This window comes from Microcebus murinus, chromosome 2, assembly GCF_040939455.1.
Source record: "Microcebus murinus isolate Inina chromosome 2, M.murinus_Inina_mat1.0, whole genome shotgun sequence".
In the NCBI taxonomy this organism is placed as follows: domain Eukaryota; kingdom Metazoa; phylum Chordata; class Mammalia; order Primates; family Cheirogaleidae; genus Microcebus; species Microcebus murinus.
Window position 1 is genome coordinate 31,416,459 of NC_134105.1, and position 19,469 is coordinate 31,435,927.

A 19,469-nucleotide genomic window follows, 5' to 3' on the forward strand; every position below is an offset into this window, starting at 1 on the left:
ATCTAAACTCCACCATTTACCTTTCTTTACTTCTTTTTTTTAATTTTAAAAAATTTAAAATTTTTAAAATTTTAATTTTTTTTAATTTTAATTTTTATTCTGAGCCAAATTTGAGGACCATGACCCAGAGCCACTGCCAAGAGGCCTTGGGCAAGTGGACTCGATATGACTGGGTTATAGTTTGGTTTTTATACATTTCAGGAAAACAGGGGTTACAGGTAAAGTCATCAGTCAATACGTGGGAGGCATACATTGGTTTGGCCCAAAAAGGTGGGACATCTCAAAGCGGGGGGCTTACAGGTTATAGGTGAGTTTAAAGATTCTTTGGATTGTAATTGGTTAAAGACATGAAACTTTGTCTAAAGGCTTGGAATGTTTTAACATAGGAGATAAGCCACCAGACATAGATTTGTTGTGTATTTCTTTACTTCTTAAGAAACTAGCATTTATTATATGTGATGCTTACATTTTTACAATGGTCATAAATATCAGTGATTAAGTAGCATTTTGGAATGTTTGTTCCTGCTTACAAAAATGATGCAAGCTCATTAAGAAAATCATCTTTCAAGTTCCTTCATAATGTGACTTTCCCCCTCAATCTTGCCTTACTTCCTCAGCTCCTCGTTTTGTAGCCTCTACTTCAGTAAGACCATCCTTATCACTTCTCCACAAATTTCTCTATACTCAGTTCTATGTCAATGCCTTTGACCATGTTGCTCCCATGCTTCAAATGTACTATAGGTAGTCTCTTCTTCACTCATCCACATCCATCCATCCCCAAAGGCCCAGTTCAAGGCCAGCCTTCTTCCCTGGAAAGTTTATAGTACATTGGAGTTGTATGGATTTATGAGATTAGAATCCATCTCATACACTATAGTTTCTCTTCAGAGAGTTGAAAAGGCATAGGAAACCAAACAAAGGGATCTCTTAACGTAAACTTAAATTGATCTTTAGAATTAAATTCATTGTGTTCTCAGAATCAAACCATAGTTACTATAGAAGATTTGCATTTTCAGAGAGACTCAGAATGTGAGTCAGGGGGCTATTATCTACATTAGTGCAATCCTTTGATGGGGATCCATCTTCCTTTCTTAGAACCATTCCCCACCCACTCTTTCTACTCCATGAGGGAGGTGTTCTTTGATTTTACACGAAGATATAAAGAGTAACCTTTTAAGAAAGGAAATCTTCAGAATCTGTTTGTCTGAAAAACAAAACAAAACAAAACACCTGAACAAATGTTTTACCAAATCATACAACAGGGCAGTGACTCTCAAAGCATCTACTTGCATCAGAATTACCTGGAAGGCTTATTTAAAATGCAAATTTTCATTTCTCAACTGAGACCATTGATTCTAAATCTCAGAGTTGGGTCTGCAACATAAGACTGCATTTTTAATACACTCCTCAGGTAATGCTTTTATATGCTAAAGGTTGAGAACCACTGTTAGTCTGGAAGCCTTTACAAGTTTAAGTGTTTTCAAATAAATAGGGTCAGACTGGAAGAAAGTTGTTCTCTGTAATATATTTCTAATATTCTTTCTAATGGTTTCTTGCAGCAATATAAATATTGCTTTTATGAATCAATGAAATACATTCAAAACTTGAGAACAAAACTGTGTGTTAATAGTGCAAAACTCTATAGATCAGATCTTTTTGCTTGTTAAAAGGTAGAAAAAAATTCTAAACAGCACTTGAAACCAAAAATACCTTTTTTTAAAAAAAAATTATGAATCTGAACACCCTTATGCTTATGGTAAAAATGGATTAAGTTATATAACAACTGCAAATTATTAAATTAAATTGGAATAAGACTTCAATTAGGATGTCAATTAATATTATTTAAGTCAATAATTAAACACTTAGTGGAATCAGTATTTTTTTTCACAGCTATGTAGAAGAGTTTGCAAAATAGAATGTCTTTTCACTTAACTTTACAGGTCTTGAAGCTTTTACAAGAATTTGAACAATTAAATCATTTTACTGTAGGGGAGGAAACTGCAACTGACAATTTAATTTCAAGTGAAAATATCTGTAAAGATCCTGTGTCTAAAGTACCAATTTTGGAAGTAGAGATTCAAAGCCCAAAGGAAGAGAGAGAGGAACTCTGGTAAATTGACAAAATCCCCTATGACATTGACTACTGGCAGGGTACATTTTGTTTGGCTTGATCATTATAAGAATTTGACATTGATTTCCAAATGATACGAGTTGAAAATTAGTTATAAGAATTCTCCAAAGAGTTTATCTTTTGATGTATTATTACATTTTAAAACTTTTTTTCATGCTTTTTAAAATAAACATATCCTTTTTATAGAACATTTAGAAGGCATGGAAAAGTATAAGAGATTATAATAACCCTTAATTCCCCACCAGGGAGAGATATTAACATTCTAATTTTTCTTTCTTTTTTTGTGTAAATGTACATATATATGTATATTTTTATGTAATTAAGACTATACTCTGCAAAGAGATTTGGTTTTTGCTGTTTTTATTTAACATTGTATCTGATAATTAAGTTTTGAGAACCTTTCTCTTTTATTTATTTATTTGTTTTGTAATCTTACCTTCTAACTCTTATATTTCTACTTTTTCACCAAAAGTACCTTTCTTTCACAGAAATTTTTGAAGCCTTGAGCAAATGCACTACCCTGCTTTGGCACAATAATAGATGCAATCAATTTTGTATGGGCAAAAGGCTAGAACTAAATCAAAAGGAAACAATAGATGTCATTTTTGACATATATACCATATTAAAGTATATACTTATCAATGAACTGGGGAAATACAGTCTAACCATAGCCAAATTTATATCTTTGTAAATCTTCTAAGGTAGAAGGAGACTGTTTTCACAGTTTGGGACTTTGAATCTTATGCTCTCTTGAAAGTTGCTTTTAACTTTAGAGTAAGCTTTGAGTCCAGGATTCACAATCGTGAAACCTGGTTGCAGAAGTGAATAGAGTTCATTGGAGAGATGGTGGGAAGGGGTGACAGTGGTCCCTAGAGCAGACAGCTAAGAAGCTAGGTCACGGTGTTTAGGTATGCTGTAGGGAAAAAGAAAATCTAGTTCTTGCGCGCTGCAGTGGTACATTACAGGGTTTTTGAGGGAGATCGTTCTGGTATGTCTATATCAGATGAATTGGAGATGGAAGACAGATCAATTAATCCATATACGAGTGACACATGAAGAGATAGTGACCTAGATTGAATAAGTGGCAATGGAGGTGAAATGGTCATTCTGAAAGCTCTTCCCAGAAGAAGTTGACATTAATGATCAAAGCTGACAAATATCTACCCAGCTGATTTGGGGCAATTGGCAGGGATACTTGCCACAGGGAGCAAGGCTGTGGTTTTAATTCATCTAGAGGTGAGGAACCTTGCCATGAGAAAGATACCGGGCTTCCCTCTAAAGAGCTCCTTGCTGCATGTCTCCATGACTTGGTCCAGTCTGCTTCCCATAGCTAAGACTGTGAGAAGTATATGTATCTGCCATATGCCTCTTTCTTTCCTTTTCTCACAATGTTTTCCTGCTTGCTTATCTCCTGTGCCCTTCTTCACAGCCTCCACTTATCTCAGGTCCATAACACAATCACATTCAACCACACACTATGTATCTACTATGTGGCCAGGTACTATAGGTAGATACTGAGGATACAAAATAAGACTCAGTTCCTATCCTCATGGTCCACATTGTCTGATGTTAAACAAGATAGTTAAATAAGGCAGTACCGGATACTATGGGAGCACAAAGCAGGGGCCCAGGCCCAAGCTAATGAATCAGAAAATATTCTTAAAGAACTGAAAACTTAAATTGAGTCCTGAAATATGAGTAATCAAGGGTCAAGCAAAAATATGGGAAAATAATTTTCAGGAGGGATATGACACGTGCAAGAGAAAGCATGATGTGTTTGAGGTCCTGAAAGTGACCTCAATGCATGTATAGCATAGAGTGTGAAGACAGGAAAGGAGAAGGGGATAATGAGAATGAAGAGGTAGGCAGAGGCCGGATCATGAAGGGCCGTGGATGCCTGTATAAGGGAGTTTGTACAGTAGGAAACTACTGCAGGGTTTAGCAGCATAGGGGAGACAAATACAGATTTGTGCTTCAGAAAAATTACTCTGCCTGCTGTATGTAAAATAGATTGTTGGCACAAGAAGGAAGAAAGCAGGATAAGTCAGGAGGCTGTTATTGTAATGTAGGTGAGAGATGATGGTATTTGTAGGGATAGAGAAAAGTGGATGGAATTGGGAGGAAGAATATCTGGACACAGCGATTAATGAATATAAGGAGTAAGGAAAAAGGTGTAGTCAGCAGTGGTTTGGGTATGGGAAGAGGTTAGAAATAGCTTGAGTTTCTAATTTAATAGTGTCATTCACTGAGTTACGGAACATTTTTGGAGGAAGGAAAGGATTTTAGCTTTTGACACATTGACTTTTGAAGTGTCTTTGGAACACGCAAGTGGAGATGGTCAACAGAGAGTTGGATTTATGGATTTGGAGCTCAGGAGAGAGGCCTAGGCTAGGGGTAAATTTGGGAAACATCAACACGTAGATGGTAGGAGAAGTCATGTGAATGGATGAAATGGCCTTGTGTGAAATGGCTTGACAAAAGCACTTGAGGCAGAAACCTATGGAAAACCTCATTGTAGGAGACAAAAAGGATTAGGCCGTGCACGCGTGCAGTGGCTCATTCCTGTAATCCTAGCACTCTGGGAGGCTGAGGCAGGAGGATCGCTCAAGGTCAGGAGTTCAAGACCAGCCTGAGCAAGAGTGAGACCCCATCTCTACTAAAAATAGAAAGAAATTAATTGGCCAACTAATATATAGAGAAAAAAATTAGCCGGGCATGGTGGTGCATGCCTGTAGTCCCAGCTACTTGGGAGGCTGAGGCAGAAGGATTGCTTGAACCCAGGAGTTTGAGGTTGCTGTGAGCTAGGCTGACACCATGACACTCTAGCCTGGGCAACAGACTCTGTTTCCAAAAAGTAAAAAAATAAAAAAAAGTAAAAAATAAAAGAATATACCCCACTCAAAGTTACTGAGACAAGGCAGCCAGAAGAAAAATCAGGGGAGTGTGTGTTACAGAAAGAAAGGAGTAGTTGATAATGTCAAGTACTGCCAAGAAGTCAAATAAACTAAGGAACAAACAGTGACTACTGAATTTAGGAAGGAAGTGGTTAAAGAATTTAGTAAGAGTAGTTCTAAAGAAGGGCAGAAGACAGATTACTTTCTAGATCCCAGCCCATGGGAGTGGTGGAGGTGAGTGAACTGAGGAGCAAGTGGGAGAGAGGAGGAAGTGAAAATGGTGAGTGGAGATAATGCTTCCCAAAAAGCTTGGTTATGAAGGGGAGAAGAGAATATGGAGCTGAGGTAGGAGGAAATTTGCATATGCTTAAATGCTGATGGGAAAGTGTCCCCAAATTGACAGGCTAAGGACTCAGGTCATCCATAGGGGAATTAGCCTTAGCCAGGAGGTGGGCCACTGTGTCCATTGTAACAAAAGAAGAAAAAAAGGATGGAGAGAGATGCAGGTGAGTTTTTAATTTGAGAGGAAATCAAAAGACTTGTTCAGTGGTTTCTGTGTCCTCTGTGAAGTGGAAAGTTAAGACATCTGCTGAAAGTGAGAAAGGACTAGAAATATTAGAATTTATAAGAGAGTAAAAAAGATTTGAAATAATCAATGTGGAGAATGAAAGAGAAGGCTAACTGCAGAGGGCAGATAGTGTTGAAGGCCAAGTTCAGGCTAGAGAACTTGAACTTATATGGCATCTATCTTTGAGAATTTGTGCTATTCTTTAGCAACATTCAGTAGTTTAGTGTAGACACAAAGAGACAGTTGGGTTTATCCGGGGTTGAGGTTTTGCCATCTGAGCATAGTGGAAGGACAGTGGTGTAAGACAGTTGACCTTTTATTTAGACAGTGATTAAAATAATGAATTCCAACCAAAGTCTGTATTGGATAAGAAAGCAAGTAAAGGGAGCTGATAGACAAAGAAACAAGGAATTGAAGACATTTACAATTGCACTGGGAGGAAATTATATTAAAAGAAAACGCTGGAATCCAGATATCTAATTTTAGTATTTCAGAAGTGAAGCAGTTACTGATGATGATACAACCTGTGGTGTGGTCACCCAAGTAGTTGGCATAATGGGAGAGACAAGAAGGTAGTTGGAGATAAGGAGACTGAGGAAGTGATGCCAAGGCATTGGTGAGTGATCTCCATGGACCTTGCAGTCTTCCAGGTTGATGGCAGGACTTGGGGTGAAGAAGATGACAGAAAGCCATGAGCCAAAATCTTCAACTGAAGTGAAGTAGAGAGTGGTACAGCACACCTAGCATGGTCTCATACACATAGAAGCTCCTCAGAAAGCCAAATTGACCAATTCTTATAGTACATCCTTCTAGATTTTAAGCTCCTTTGAGGTAATGGGTTTTGTCTTGTTTTTCTGTTGTTTATAGTACTTTTGTTATAGAGTAATGGAGTCTTAGAACAGGGGTACCTGCAGAAGATCTTCTAACCTAGTAGTTTTCAAATTTCTCTTTCCAAAACTTTAGGAGTTGTTCAAAGAAGCCTCAGAAATTACCTGTAAGGTGAAGGAAGACTGATGAGTCTGTGAACCCTCTACTCCCATTTCAGCCAGAGAAGCTCTACTTCTATCTGTTTCATAATGTAGTGTTCTGTGTAAGATTTTACTTCAAGGAAGGGTCCACTTGGTGGATACCTTTTTTCAGCCTCCACCCATCTGTACCCAGGTGCTCAAAATAAATAGCATTGTGCAAAAATTTTAAAAAAAATAGAAGAGAAAGGGTCCACAGTTAAAATAAGTTTGAAAACCACTGATATTTAGCTAAGTCTTCTTTTTTCATATATGAGGTCTCTGAGACCTAGAGAACTGGAATGACTATGTCAGTCACCATCACATACACAGCAGGTTATCAGTAGGACTGGGATGAGGACCCAAGTCTGACTCCGAGTCAGAAGAAGTTACTCCTTTATCTGCTTTGGAGGGCACATAGTCACAAATATCCTAAGGGCAAGAAGGTACTGGAACACTTGGGTTCTAAGACAGTTTCTTTTTCTTTTCTTTTCTTTTCTTTTTTTTTTTTTTTGAGACAGAATCTCACTTTGTTGCCCAGGCTAGAGTGCTGTGGCGTCAGCCTAGCTCACAGCAACCTCAAACTCCTGGGCTCAAGCGATCCTGCTGCCTCAGCTTCCCAAGTAGCTGGGACTACAGGCACGCGCCACCATCCCTGGCTAATTTTCTTTATATATATATATATATATATATATATATATATATATATATCTTTTTTTTTCAGTTGGCCAATTAATTTCTTTCTATTTATAGTAGAGACAGGGTCTCGCTCTTGCTCAAGCTGGTTTCGAACTCCTGACCTTGAGCGATCCTCCTGCCTCGGCCTCCCAGAGTGCTAGGATTACAGGCATGAGCCACTGTGCCTGGCCACTAGATCTTTTTTAACCCTTCTGCTTAGCTGGCTGCTTCTGATACTACTCCAGCAGGGGAAGGGTTGGGTGGGAGTTCTGCCTTATTTCTGCCAGGTGGGGCCGAAGTCCAGGTTCCCCATTCAGCCTCCATGGACACCCAAGGAAGTAAGGGCTCCTTATATTGGCTGGTGAAATGGAGGTCCTACTCTCCACTAGGCCTCCGCGTATGGCACCTGGCGGAGAGGGGGAGGAGTACCTTGTTACTGCTCCCCACTTGGCCTCCACTGATACCACCGCAGTGGAAAGGGAGAAGGGTGCCTCCTCACTGTTAGGTGGGAGTAGAATGCTGGACTCACCACTTAGTCTGTCTCTCCAGACACTCACTGCAGGGTAGGGCAGCTTGCTACTGCCTGGCAGGGGTAAAAGTCCCTGCTCCCTACTTGGCCTTCTCTGACGCCACCCCAGTGGGGGAGTTGGGGTCCCTAATTATAGCCTGGTAAGGGTGGAAATCTAGGCTCCCAATTCAGCCTTTGCTGTCATGGCTGGTGGTGGGGACATAGCTTTTTCTGTGGTGTTCTGCTGGAGTTTGTGATGTTATCCAAAAGTCTTATTTCTTGCTTGGCTATCCTTTTCCTGGTGCTTTGGCTAAAGATAACAGGCTTTCATTGGGGCTTTTTTGTTTTTTGTTTTTGTCTGTGCTTGTTGGCGTTGTCTGGGTTGCTGTCTTCTTCAGGTCCAAATCTGGGATGTGTGAGGCAAAAAGAACACCCAGGAAACTCACAGCTGTGTCATTCCTCAGGTCCCGAGCTCCCTAGCTGATCTGCCTTCCTCTCACTACTTTTCAGAGTCTTTTAATATTTGTTTTATATATAATATTCAGGGGTTTTAGTTGTACTTAGTGGGAAAAATAGAAGGAAAGTATGTCTACTTCATCTTCATGGAAGAAAAGTCCATTTTAAAAAATATGAGGTATATGTTTACATTTTCCCAATCTTAACATGTGTTTGGCTTCCGTGTGTTATTTCATACTGTTTCGTATCATTTGAATGTATTACTTTTTAAAAACTGCTGAATTCAAAATAATATATTTATTTTTTTCTATATAGTATTAGAGGAATTTTAGAAGGAAAAACACTCCTTAGACACAATTTTTCTCCATTTTTTCCCAGATTTTTCTAAATATATATCTTCCTGTGGTAGATATGTGTATACACACATGCATATATATTGTCCTTTAGTTCCACAATTTTACTTTGGTAAGTATATTTCATGTAGGCGAATAGTCTTTATATCACTTTCAAGCCAAATTATCTTTCATCCTTTTAGCCATTTTCTTGTCTTCATTTAGTTACTATTTTAAATAATATTCTATGAGCATTATTGTACATTTAACTTTTTTCTTCTTATGAATTATTTTATTGCAGCAAATTCATTGGTATGCAATTAGTCAAGGAGTCTGAAATTTTTATCGCTTATTATCTGTATTGCCAAGCTGCCTTGTTAAAGAATTTGGGCACTTACTATAATCTGTGAAGCATGCTGTGCTAGGCTTCAAGGTACCTAAACAAAATTTAAGATTGAGAGAATAGGCCAGGCGCGGTGGCTCAAGCCTGTAATCCCAGCACTCTGGGAGGCTGAGGCGGGCGGATTGCTCAAGGTCAAGAGTTCGAAACCAGCCTTAGCAAGAGCGAGACCCCGTCTCTACTATAAATAGAAAGAAATTAATTGGCCAACTAATGTATACATAGAAAAAATTAGCCAGGCATGGTGGCACATGCCTGTAGTCCCAGCTACTCGGGAGGCTGAGGCAGAAGGATCGCTTGAGCCCAGGAGTTTGAGATTGCTGTGAGCTAGGCTGACGCCACGGCACTCACTCTAGCCTGGGCAACAAAGTGAGACTCTGTCTCAAAAAAAAAAAAAAAAAAAAAAAAGATTAAGAGAATAAAAACAAAACCAGCATGTTTGTGTTCTTTCTCATTTTCATCCACACTCTGTAGCCATTGAAGTTGCATCCCCTCCTCTTGCCAAGGCAACAGAGCAAGACTCTGTCTCAAAAAAAGAAGAAAAAAACATCTATGATGGTTCATTCCCTGAATGTTAGTAAAAAGTATGACTCGTTTGTTTTTAAAGTTTATTCGTAAGACTAAGATGACTGTTCTGCTATAGAATTCAAGTTGAAAATCTTGCTTGCGGAACTTTCTTGACTTACAGGTTTTTTCCTCCCTATTCTACTACTGTAATCAGCTTTTTGATAGATTTTTATTGTTATGTTTGCACCAAGTCCGGAATTAGGCGAGAGTAAGCAGAAGGAAATTCCAGAGGAGTCAGTAAAGGAGGGCAGTTGTCCAAGAGAGGGGCAGAAGAAGGAGGACTCACAGCAGAATCGAGATGTGAAAGATGAAGAACAGCAGTTGACAGTGAAGCCTGAGGAAGTTCTGAGGCTTAGAGAAGAGCTGAACCGTATAAATCAGAGTCTCCTTCGGTTTCAGAACTCTGAGGATAGTTCAGATGACAGTAGTGCCCAGGTAGGTGCTATAAACACATGCCCTGACTGGGTCCATTCCTTCAGATTGGCTGTAGATATAAGCATCATTTTTAATATCATCATTCATATATATTTGTTAAACAATATAACCATGGCCTGAATAGTAACAAAATAGCAACTAAAATCTGAGCTAAGCTCATCAGTTGAGGCACTTTATTGTAAAAGGATCTTAAGCTCCATCTAGGCTCAGCAGGAAAAAATACTGATTAATTATTGACATTTGCCATAGCTAGATGGAATTGGGAATGGCAAGATGTGCCACATTTTCTATTTCTGGCATATAGCTTAATGGACAAAGTACTTCATTTTAGTAGGGAAAAGTCAACAGATGTGGAATGATTTTATTTTATTTTTTTGAGACAGAGTCTCACTTTGTTGCCCAGGCTAGAGTGAGTGCCGTGGCATCAGCCTAGCTCACAGCAATCTCAAACTCCTGGGCTCAAGCGATCCTACTGCCTCAGCCTCCCGAGTAACTGGGACTACAGGCATGTGCCAACATGCCCGGCTGATTTTTTCTATATATATTAGTTGGCCAATTAATTTCTTTCTATTTATGGTAGAGACGGGGTCTCGCTCTTGCTCAGGCTGATTTCAAAATCCTGACCTTGAGCAATCCGCCCGCCTCAGCCTCCCAGAGTGCTAGGATTACAGGCGTGAGCCACCGCACCCGGCCTGGAATGATTTTAAATATGGATTTTGCTACTTGTTAGAGATTTGCCTGTAGGAAAAATAAAGGGAGTGAGGACTAGCTATACTTTGGTTTTTATACCTCAATTTTATAGGTTCTTTCTTGTATAAATTAAGATTTCCCTGTATATACCTTTCTAGAAATTATTTTGAGATCCAAAGAGGGAGGCTTTCGTACTCCTAAGTAAACCAACTTCAGAAGGCTGATATTAATAATACACATTTGAAAACTGATTCAGGTATACATTTAGAAAAAAGAAAGAGTAATAGTAAAGAAAGTAAAAAATATATTTGTAGAGAGATTCTTTTATTTTTAGGCAAGCATGAAAATGAGGTTTATTGAGGAAAAAAAAGATAGGATTGTAGGGCAAGATATAGGTTTATAGAGCATAATACTTATGCCACAGATGACAACCAGACCCATTTTCACCGCAAAGGGAGAGCCAAAGGAAGGGCAAAGAGAGATTGGCTATGGTCTGTGTCTTATTTTATAGTGCCTGATAGATGATAGAGACCTCGCTTGTGGTTCAGAGGTCACCGTGGAACCACTTTGATTGGACAGTTGGGAGTCACATGACCTGAGCCTTGCACATGTGGATTCTAAGTCACTTTCCAGATTTTATGATACCCATGCTGGTTGGCCTATGGGCTAGAGTCCTCTGCATTCTTTTGCAGCTGGTGCACAAAGTTCTGATTGGCAGATTCATAGGGTATTCCCACCCAGTAAGTAAGTGAAAAACTATGAAATATATAAAAATTCTGAGGAAACCCAGGAGAATTGCCACTTTGTAGAGGGGCAAATAGTCCTATATGCCACATAGCCTTTTAGAGTTGTACTGAATTCTAGCATAGTTCAGTAATATTTTTCCATAATAATGACTTTAAATTATTGAAAGAAGTTTAAGTTGCTTTTATTCATTATTCAACCAATATTAGTTGAGTATCTGTGCTGTGTCAGGCCCTGTGCTAAGACATATACTGCAATAATCAAGATAGATATGGACCTCATGGAAAAAAATAACATGTTTGTATTTTGAATTTTACATTTCTCAAAGCACTGTTGTGCATATTATTTCATTTACTTCTTTAGGAAGGCAAGGAAGAGAATGCATTTTAGACAGATTTGTTTTTTCTGCTATATGCTGTGCAGCAATTATTTTAGAACCTCTTTCTGTGTGTAGGGTTCTTTGACCAACTGATGACTATAGATTACTCTGCTTTTTTATTTGTGTGTGTATGTATGTTTTTGGTTTTCACTTCTGTTGTCAGATTATAGTGTCTAGTACCTAGCAGCTATCCGTGTATGCTGTGTCTTCTTAGCCCTCATAATGTACCAATTTAAGCAGCTACAGGCTGAGCTAGATATCAAACTTTTAATAGTGCTTATAAAGGTAAATACATTGAAAAAAACTGTGAAAGCCTATTTTATGAGTAAGTGTGTGAGCTGTATTGGGCGTTAAGTATTTTGTGACACGTGGCTTCTTATGGCCTTTGGGACTTAATTTCTGCTATTCATCAGTATTCCAGCTGAGGTTGCCAGACAGCTGAATTCTAGGTACTACTCTTCCAATATTTTTGAAACAAATTGAAACCAATGTTAATTATCTTAATTTTATAGGCTTAAAACCTAACTTCTTATTTTTTCCAAACATTAGTGAGTATTTGCTATGTTCTTGGCACTTTAACTAAATACCCTGTGTGCATTAAACAATACAATGAGTCAGGATTATTATTGTTGCCACTATGTTGATGAGGAAACTGAAGCATTAGAGAGGTTAAATAATATATCCAAAATGTGCACATTATTCACCCACATTGGAGAAGTGGTGGAACCCAGGTCTATCTGCTCTATAGCGTGACCTTGTAACTGCTATGTCTTTTGCTTCCACTGACTGAAAAATTCAAATAAAGTATATAGTTCTCAAATCAAGCTGATTTTTTTTTATACACAGTCTTTCTCTGTCACCCAGGCTGGAGTACAGTGGCATGATCATAGCTCACTGCCACCTCAACCTCCTGGGCTCATGTGATCCTCCTCAGCCTCCTAAGCAGTTAGGAGTATCGAGGTGCGCCACCATGTCTGGTTGATTTTTTTAATTTTTTGTATAGATAGGATCTTGCTATGTTGCCCAGGCTAGTCTTGAACTCCTGGCCTCAAGTGATCCTCCTGTCTCAGCCTCCCAAAGTGCTGGGATTATAGGCATGAGCCACCATGCCCAGCCTCAAGCTGATTTCCTAAGGAAAGCTGGCACACTGGTTCCCAGAAGCCCTCCTAGGGTGTCATAGATTGATTATCATGGTAAATTTACCCAAGGTTTGTCCCTCAGGGTTTCAGGCTCTAAAACTTGATGTTTTAGTTTACCTAGAATAGACCTATGTCTTAGGGTTAAACTCACAGTAACCAAACTTTCAAAGCTATTGGATAAAATCAGAACATTAATTATTCTTTTATAATAATTAATTTAAATATCACGTGAAAATGTTTAGATGAACAGTGCATTTTCTTCCTATAGAGAGCTAAGAAAGACAAATCAAAATCTGAAGGCTGTTTGATGAGTATGGAGTCAGAACAAGTGGACTAAGTTTGATGATTCATACATGTAACAGCACCAGATTTTGATAGCCCCTTCCATCCACATTCACTGGATGGGAATATTTAAAGCCAATAGTCTTCATTCTATTTCCACAGTAGGAATGATCATTTTACTTTAAAATAGTAAAAGCTTATAAAGTTAAGACAATTAATGCTAGTTCTAACTTATTTTAATTCTTAAGGAATTTATAATTGTTTCAGATGGAAAAAATGTTAGACATCATTTGGTCTTATGCCTTTAATCTGTAGATAAATAAGATTCAGAAAGGATAATTGTCTTAATAAATCTATTGATCGATTTAAAAAAGATCTCTGTATACTTACTTTTCACTCTTACATGGTTCCTAGTAGCCTAATTGAGTATATATGCCTCTGCAATAACTTTCTACTGGCAAAGTAATTTATATGGTGGGAAAAATAGAGACTCTTTACATTGACTGCTTGACTGGCTGTCAGGTAGCAGCTAGCTGCTTAACCAGTTGACTTCCTTGAAAAATAATTTGCATTTCTATGCTGGCAAAGTGAATGGACTGAAAAATGTAGAAGGAAGAACTACTGTTCTGGCTTTCCCCGTCTTCAAAACAGACTTAAAGTTCTGTGCCTTTGTCCCATTGGTATAAGTGGGGTACTTCTCTTATATACGGTATCTCTGTTTGGGTATGTTAAGTGGTTCTATAGGCTGCTGATTAATTGTTAAAAAGCTGTTGTAACATGGTTAAACAAGAAGGTAGAGTGGTAATCAAGGTATTCAAGGTTGTTTGCAGGTGGAAGATGAAGGCAGTTAAAGTACTGTTGTAGCACCAAGAGTAATGGTAATGTTACTGAGTATATATTAAGTGCCAGGCATTGTGCTAAGTGCCTGCATGTTACCTTACTTACCATTCACTCCATCCAGCAGTTATCATTGCTATCCACATTTTAAGACAAGGAATCAAAATGTAGAGAGATAAGTAATCTTTCCAAGATGGTAGATTCAGGATTGAAGCCCAGGTGCATCTAATTCCAAAGCTGGGGTTCTTAATAATTATATTATAATCCATTAAAGAATTTTCTCTTTAATCCTCTAAGGGATCTTAGAGTCTTGCAGCTCTAAGAGAAGCAAATTGTATTTTTTTTTTTTTTTTTTTTTTTTTGAGACAGAGTCTCGCTTTGTTGTCCAGGCTAGAGTGAGTGTCGTGGCGTCAGCCTAGCTCACAGCAACCTCAAACTCCTGGGCTCCAGTGATCCTTCTGCCTCAGCCTCCCGAGTAGCTGGGACTACAGGCATGCGCCACCATGCCCGGCTAATTTTATATATATATATCAGTTGGCCAATTAATTTCTTTCTATTTATAGTAGAGACGGGGTCTCGCTCTTGCTCAGGCTGGTTTTGAACTCCTGACCTTGAGCAATCCGCCCGCCTCGGCCTCCCAAGAGCTAGGATTACAGGCGTGAGCCACAGCGCCCGGCTGCAAATTGGATTTAGATTTGCCTTTCTAACTAAACCAAAATAGGAATTGAAGGATTAACAGGATCTGGGGAGTTCTAGGTTGCTTCAGGAACATAAACTAAATAAAACTAACATAATGACCTAGGCTTTTCAGAGAGTTGTAGACAGAAAGCATACTGGACCAGGACTAAGGAAATTCTAAATATATCTTATCTATTGAATTGTATAAGATTGAATTCTTTATCTCCTCAGCACACCTGTGCATTCCTACCTTTTGTAGAAAATCCAAATCACCTCTCTTATTACACCGGAGAGGCCAGATAGTAGAGTGTTTTGCTATTATTTCATACATGTGCCTCTATTTTTCTGCTTTATTAAGGTATAATTGATAAATAAATGTATATATTTATGGTGTATGCAATGTTTTGATATATATATACATTGTATAATGATTAAATCAAGCTAAGTGACATATCTATCACCTCACATACTTTTTTGTGGTGAGAACATTTAAGATCTACTCTTGGGCCGGGCGCGGTGGCTCACGCCTGTAATCCTAGTACTCTGGGAGGCCAAGGCGGGCAGATTGCTCGAGATCAGGAGTTCGAAACCAGCCTGAGCAAGACCGAGACCTCATCTCTACTATAAATAGAAAGAAATTAATTGGCCAACTAATATATATAGAAAAAAATCAGCCGGGCATGGTGGCGCATGCCTGTAGTCCCAGCTACTTGGGAGGCTGAGGCAGAAGGATTGCTTGAGCCCAGGAGATTGAGGTTGCTGTGAGCTAGGCTGATGCCATGACACTCTAGCCCAGGCAGTAGAGTGAGACTTTGTCTCAAAAAAAAAAAAAAAAAATCTCTCAGGTAAAAAAAAAAAAAAAAAAAAAAAAATATATATATATATATATATATACTCTTTTAGCAATTTTCTTTGTTTTTTTATGATACATTATTATTATTAACTACATTCACCATGCTATACAGTAGATCTCCAGGATTTATTCATCCTATCTGAACTTTGTACCCTTTGACTAACATCTTCTCATTCTATGTCCTCCCCCTCCCTAGTCCCTGGCAACCATCATTCTACTCTCTGCTTCTATGAGTTCAACTTTTTTAGATTCTACATATAAGTGAGATCATGCAGTATTTGTCTTTCTGTACCTTGCTTATTTCACTTAGCATGATATCCTCCAAGTTCACCCATTTTTTTTTTCTATTTTCTAGCCTATTCTACTAAGTAAAGTAAAAGTTCATCCATGTTGTTGCAAATGACAGGATTTCTTTCTAAGGCTGAACAGTATTCCTGTGTGTGTTCTGGTGTACCATATTTTCTTTATTCATTTATATGTTGATTGATACTTATAGAAAAAGTTTGACATTGGTCTTGGTAAAGATTTTTTGGATATGACCCCAAAAGCACAAGCAACAAAAGCAAAAATAGACAAATGAGATTGCATCAAACTAAAAAGCTTCTGTACAGTAAACAATTAACAGAGTAAAGAGACAACCTGTGAAATGGGAGAAAACATTTGTAAACCACATGTCTGATAAGGAGTTAATTTCCAAAATATATAAGGAACTCAAACAACATAATAGCAAGAAAACAACCCAATTTAAAAATAAGCAAAGGACTTGAATAGAATTTCTCAAAAGAAGATACATTTGAGACCAGCCTGAGCAAGAGTGAGACCCCGTCTCTACTAAAAATAGAAAGAAATTAGCTGAACAACTAAAAATATATGTAGAAAAAATTAGTGGGGCATGGTATTGCATACCTGTAGTCCCAGCTACTCGGGAAGCTGAGGCAGGAGGATTGCTTGAGCCCAGGAGTTTGAGGTTACTGTAAGGTAGGCTAATGCCATGGCTTTCTAGCCCAGGCAACAGAGTAAGACTGTGTCTCAAAAAAAAAAAAAAGAAGATACAAAAAAGGCCCAACAGGTATATGAAAAAACATTTAATATTGATAATTGTTAGGGAAATTCAAATTAAAACTATAATGAGATATCACCTCACACCCATTAGAATAGCTATTATCAAAAAGACAAAAGATAAATGTTGACAAGGATATGAGGAAAATGGAACACTGTACACTGTGAGCAGGAATGTAAATTAGTATAGCCATTATGGAAAACAGTATGGAGGTTCCTCAAAAAATTAAAAATAGGAGGTGAGAATGGGGAAAAAAAAGAGAGAAATAAAGAAAAAATTAAAAATAGAACTACCATATGATCCAACAATTCCACTTTTAGGTATATATCCAAGGGATTTGAAATAAGTATTTTGAAGAGATATCTGTACTCCCATATTATTGCATCATTATTTACAAAAAACAGGTTATAGAATCATCCTAAATGTCCATCAGTGGATGAAAGGATAAAGATGAAGTGTGTTCCATACAATGGAATACTGTCCAGCCTTAAAAGAGAGTATTATTGTGGAGTAGTAATTGGAGAAGCATCAGCAGGTAGTAAAAGGAAAGTGATGAGGAAGATTAGGAACTTAAAGTCTCTTACTAAGTTTTCTCTTTTTTTCTTCTTGCCAGAAGATACCACACACACACACACACACACACACACACACACAGACACACACACACATTCATACTCTACTTCTTCACATACTGATTCTTTGAACTTTCCATATTAAATGTGTTTTACTCTAAAATTGTTCGTGTTTCTGTTGTCCTTCATCGATGTGAAAAATAAGGTTAGTTGTCTGTACCTAACTGCTTTTGTTCACATAATTTTCCTGGTATTTTCACTCTAACATAACAGGAGTTAAATTATATGAACATGTATCAGCTAGCCATAAATGTAAAAGAGTAATTTTGTGTAGATAAGCTAACTCTAAAAACATTGACATGTGAATCATCACATTCTAATGATTCTGGTTCTGACAGCTTGAACCTGTTTTACTAATATTCTTTCAAATTGTCCATGGTTTTTCTTTTAAAATGTTTGCTTTAGTATCCAGCATCTGGAGAAAAACTAAAAGACAAGCAGAAAGAGGAGGTTCAACAACTTCGCCAGAATTTACACCGGCTCCAGGTTCTATGCAACTCCGCTGAAAAAGAGCTTCGATATGAGCGAGGAAAGAACTTGGACTTAAAGCAACATAATAGCTTACTTCAGGAAGAAAACATTAAGGTAACTCTTGTGGGCACGTCCTTTATTGAAGAGTCTCAGTTTGCCCCTGGGGGTAAATGAATCAAAATTCTTCAACTTTATAATTCATGATAGGATCTACAGATGGGTGTATAATGTGAACTATCTGGTAACTTCTTCCTTTAACTTTTCCCTAAGTAAGGACAGAGCTCAGTGATTTCTATGCTGCTGAAGGGATGTATATGCTATCAACTGTAATCAGAAAAAGTTTTTAAATTACACAATTTTTTGAAATCATTACCTAAAACTTTTAGCACTTACTAAATTTCAATGACCTGAGCCAAAAGCCTAGATGTCCTCCCTTGTTGTGTATCACTAGACTTATTTATCCCTAATAGATGTATCCATTATTACTGGTTTAGTCAAATCTCAACTGCACTATTCTTGGCCTTTCGAATTCCTGTATTAATCTTACAATTAGTTTGTCAAGTTACACACACCTACCCACATGAACTCACAATATAACACACATATATTCACACATAAAGTTTTGGGATTTTAGTTGGAATTACATAAAATCTATAGGTCACTTTGGGCAGAATTTAAATCTTTACAATATTGAATACTATAATTTTATGAAGTGTTTATATTTCGGTCTATATCTTTTGTTAGACATATTCCTAGTTGCTGATATTTTCCATACTGTTACAAATGTTAACTTTTTTAAAATTTCATTTTTGATTTGCCAATATATAAGAATGTTATTAATCCTTTTCTAATAATAACTTTGCCATGCTTTTCTATTCTTGTAATTTATCTTTATATTATTTTGGATTTTCTGTACAAGCAATCATATCATCTGAGAATAAAAATAATTTCTCTCTTTCCTTCTAAATGCTAGCTATTCTTTATCACATTAAGGAAATTGCCTTCTAATGTTAGTTTGCTCAATATTTTATGATAAATACATGTTGGATTGTTTTGTTTTTTAGTTTTTAAAAAAACACTATAGGGGCCGGGCGTGGTGGCTCACGCTTATAATCCTAGTACTTAGGGAAGCTGAGGAAGGAGGATTGATTGAGCTCAGGAGTTTGAAAACAGCCTGAGCAAGAGAAAAACTCCATTTATACAAAAAATAGAAAAAATTAGCCAGGCATGGTGACACATGTCTGTAGTCCCAGCTACTAGGGAGGCTGAGGCAGGAGGATCCCTTGAGCCCAGGAGTTTGAGGTTGCTTTGAGCTAGGCTGCCTCCATAGCGCTCTAGCCTGGGCAACAGACCCTCTCAGAAAACAAACAGACCAACCAACAAACAAAAAAACAAAGAAAACAACACTCAGAGAGATTGAACACTATTAACTTTTAGATTCACTTGATATAATCTGATTGGTTAACACACAGACATCAGAGGTGGAGGATATTATATTAATAGTTATAATCCCCATTAATTCAGTTGAAAAACTTTGGGACCAAGGAATTCTGTTTTCCATGAGGATAAAGTAAATTCTCTCACCTTTTTTCTCTGTGAGCATTTCCTGCCTGATACATACATTGACCAGGTGCTGATGTTCCTTAGAATATCATTCATTTACTTGCTCAGTAAATATTGATTACTACTCTCTGGGACTTTGATAGGCCTTGGGTATTGAGAAGTGAATAA

The 19,469-nt window shown here is 37.7% G+C and overlaps 1 protein-coding gene across 11 annotated transcripts in view; it reads left to right on the forward strand.

The window, feature by feature from the left end:
* CCDC30 (coiled-coil domain containing 30) overlaps nucleotides 1-19,469 on the forward strand; it is a 137,505-nt gene that overhangs the window by 51,903 nt on the left and 66,133 nt on the right. For 7 of the 11 annotated variants that reach the window (XM_075997205.1, XM_075997203.1, XM_075997201.1 and 4 more), the window contains one exon: nucleotides 17,673-17,852. In XM_075997205.1, the coding sequence (XP_075853320.1) occupies nucleotides 17,673-17,852 (180 nt within the window). Of the gene's footprint in view, nucleotides 1-1,940; nucleotides 2,111-9,729; nucleotides 9,974-17,672; nucleotides 17,853-19,469 lie in introns of all 11 variants that reach the window. The other 4 variants (XM_012748465.3, XM_012748467.3, XM_075997193.1 and 1 more) reach the window with 2 other exon arrangements.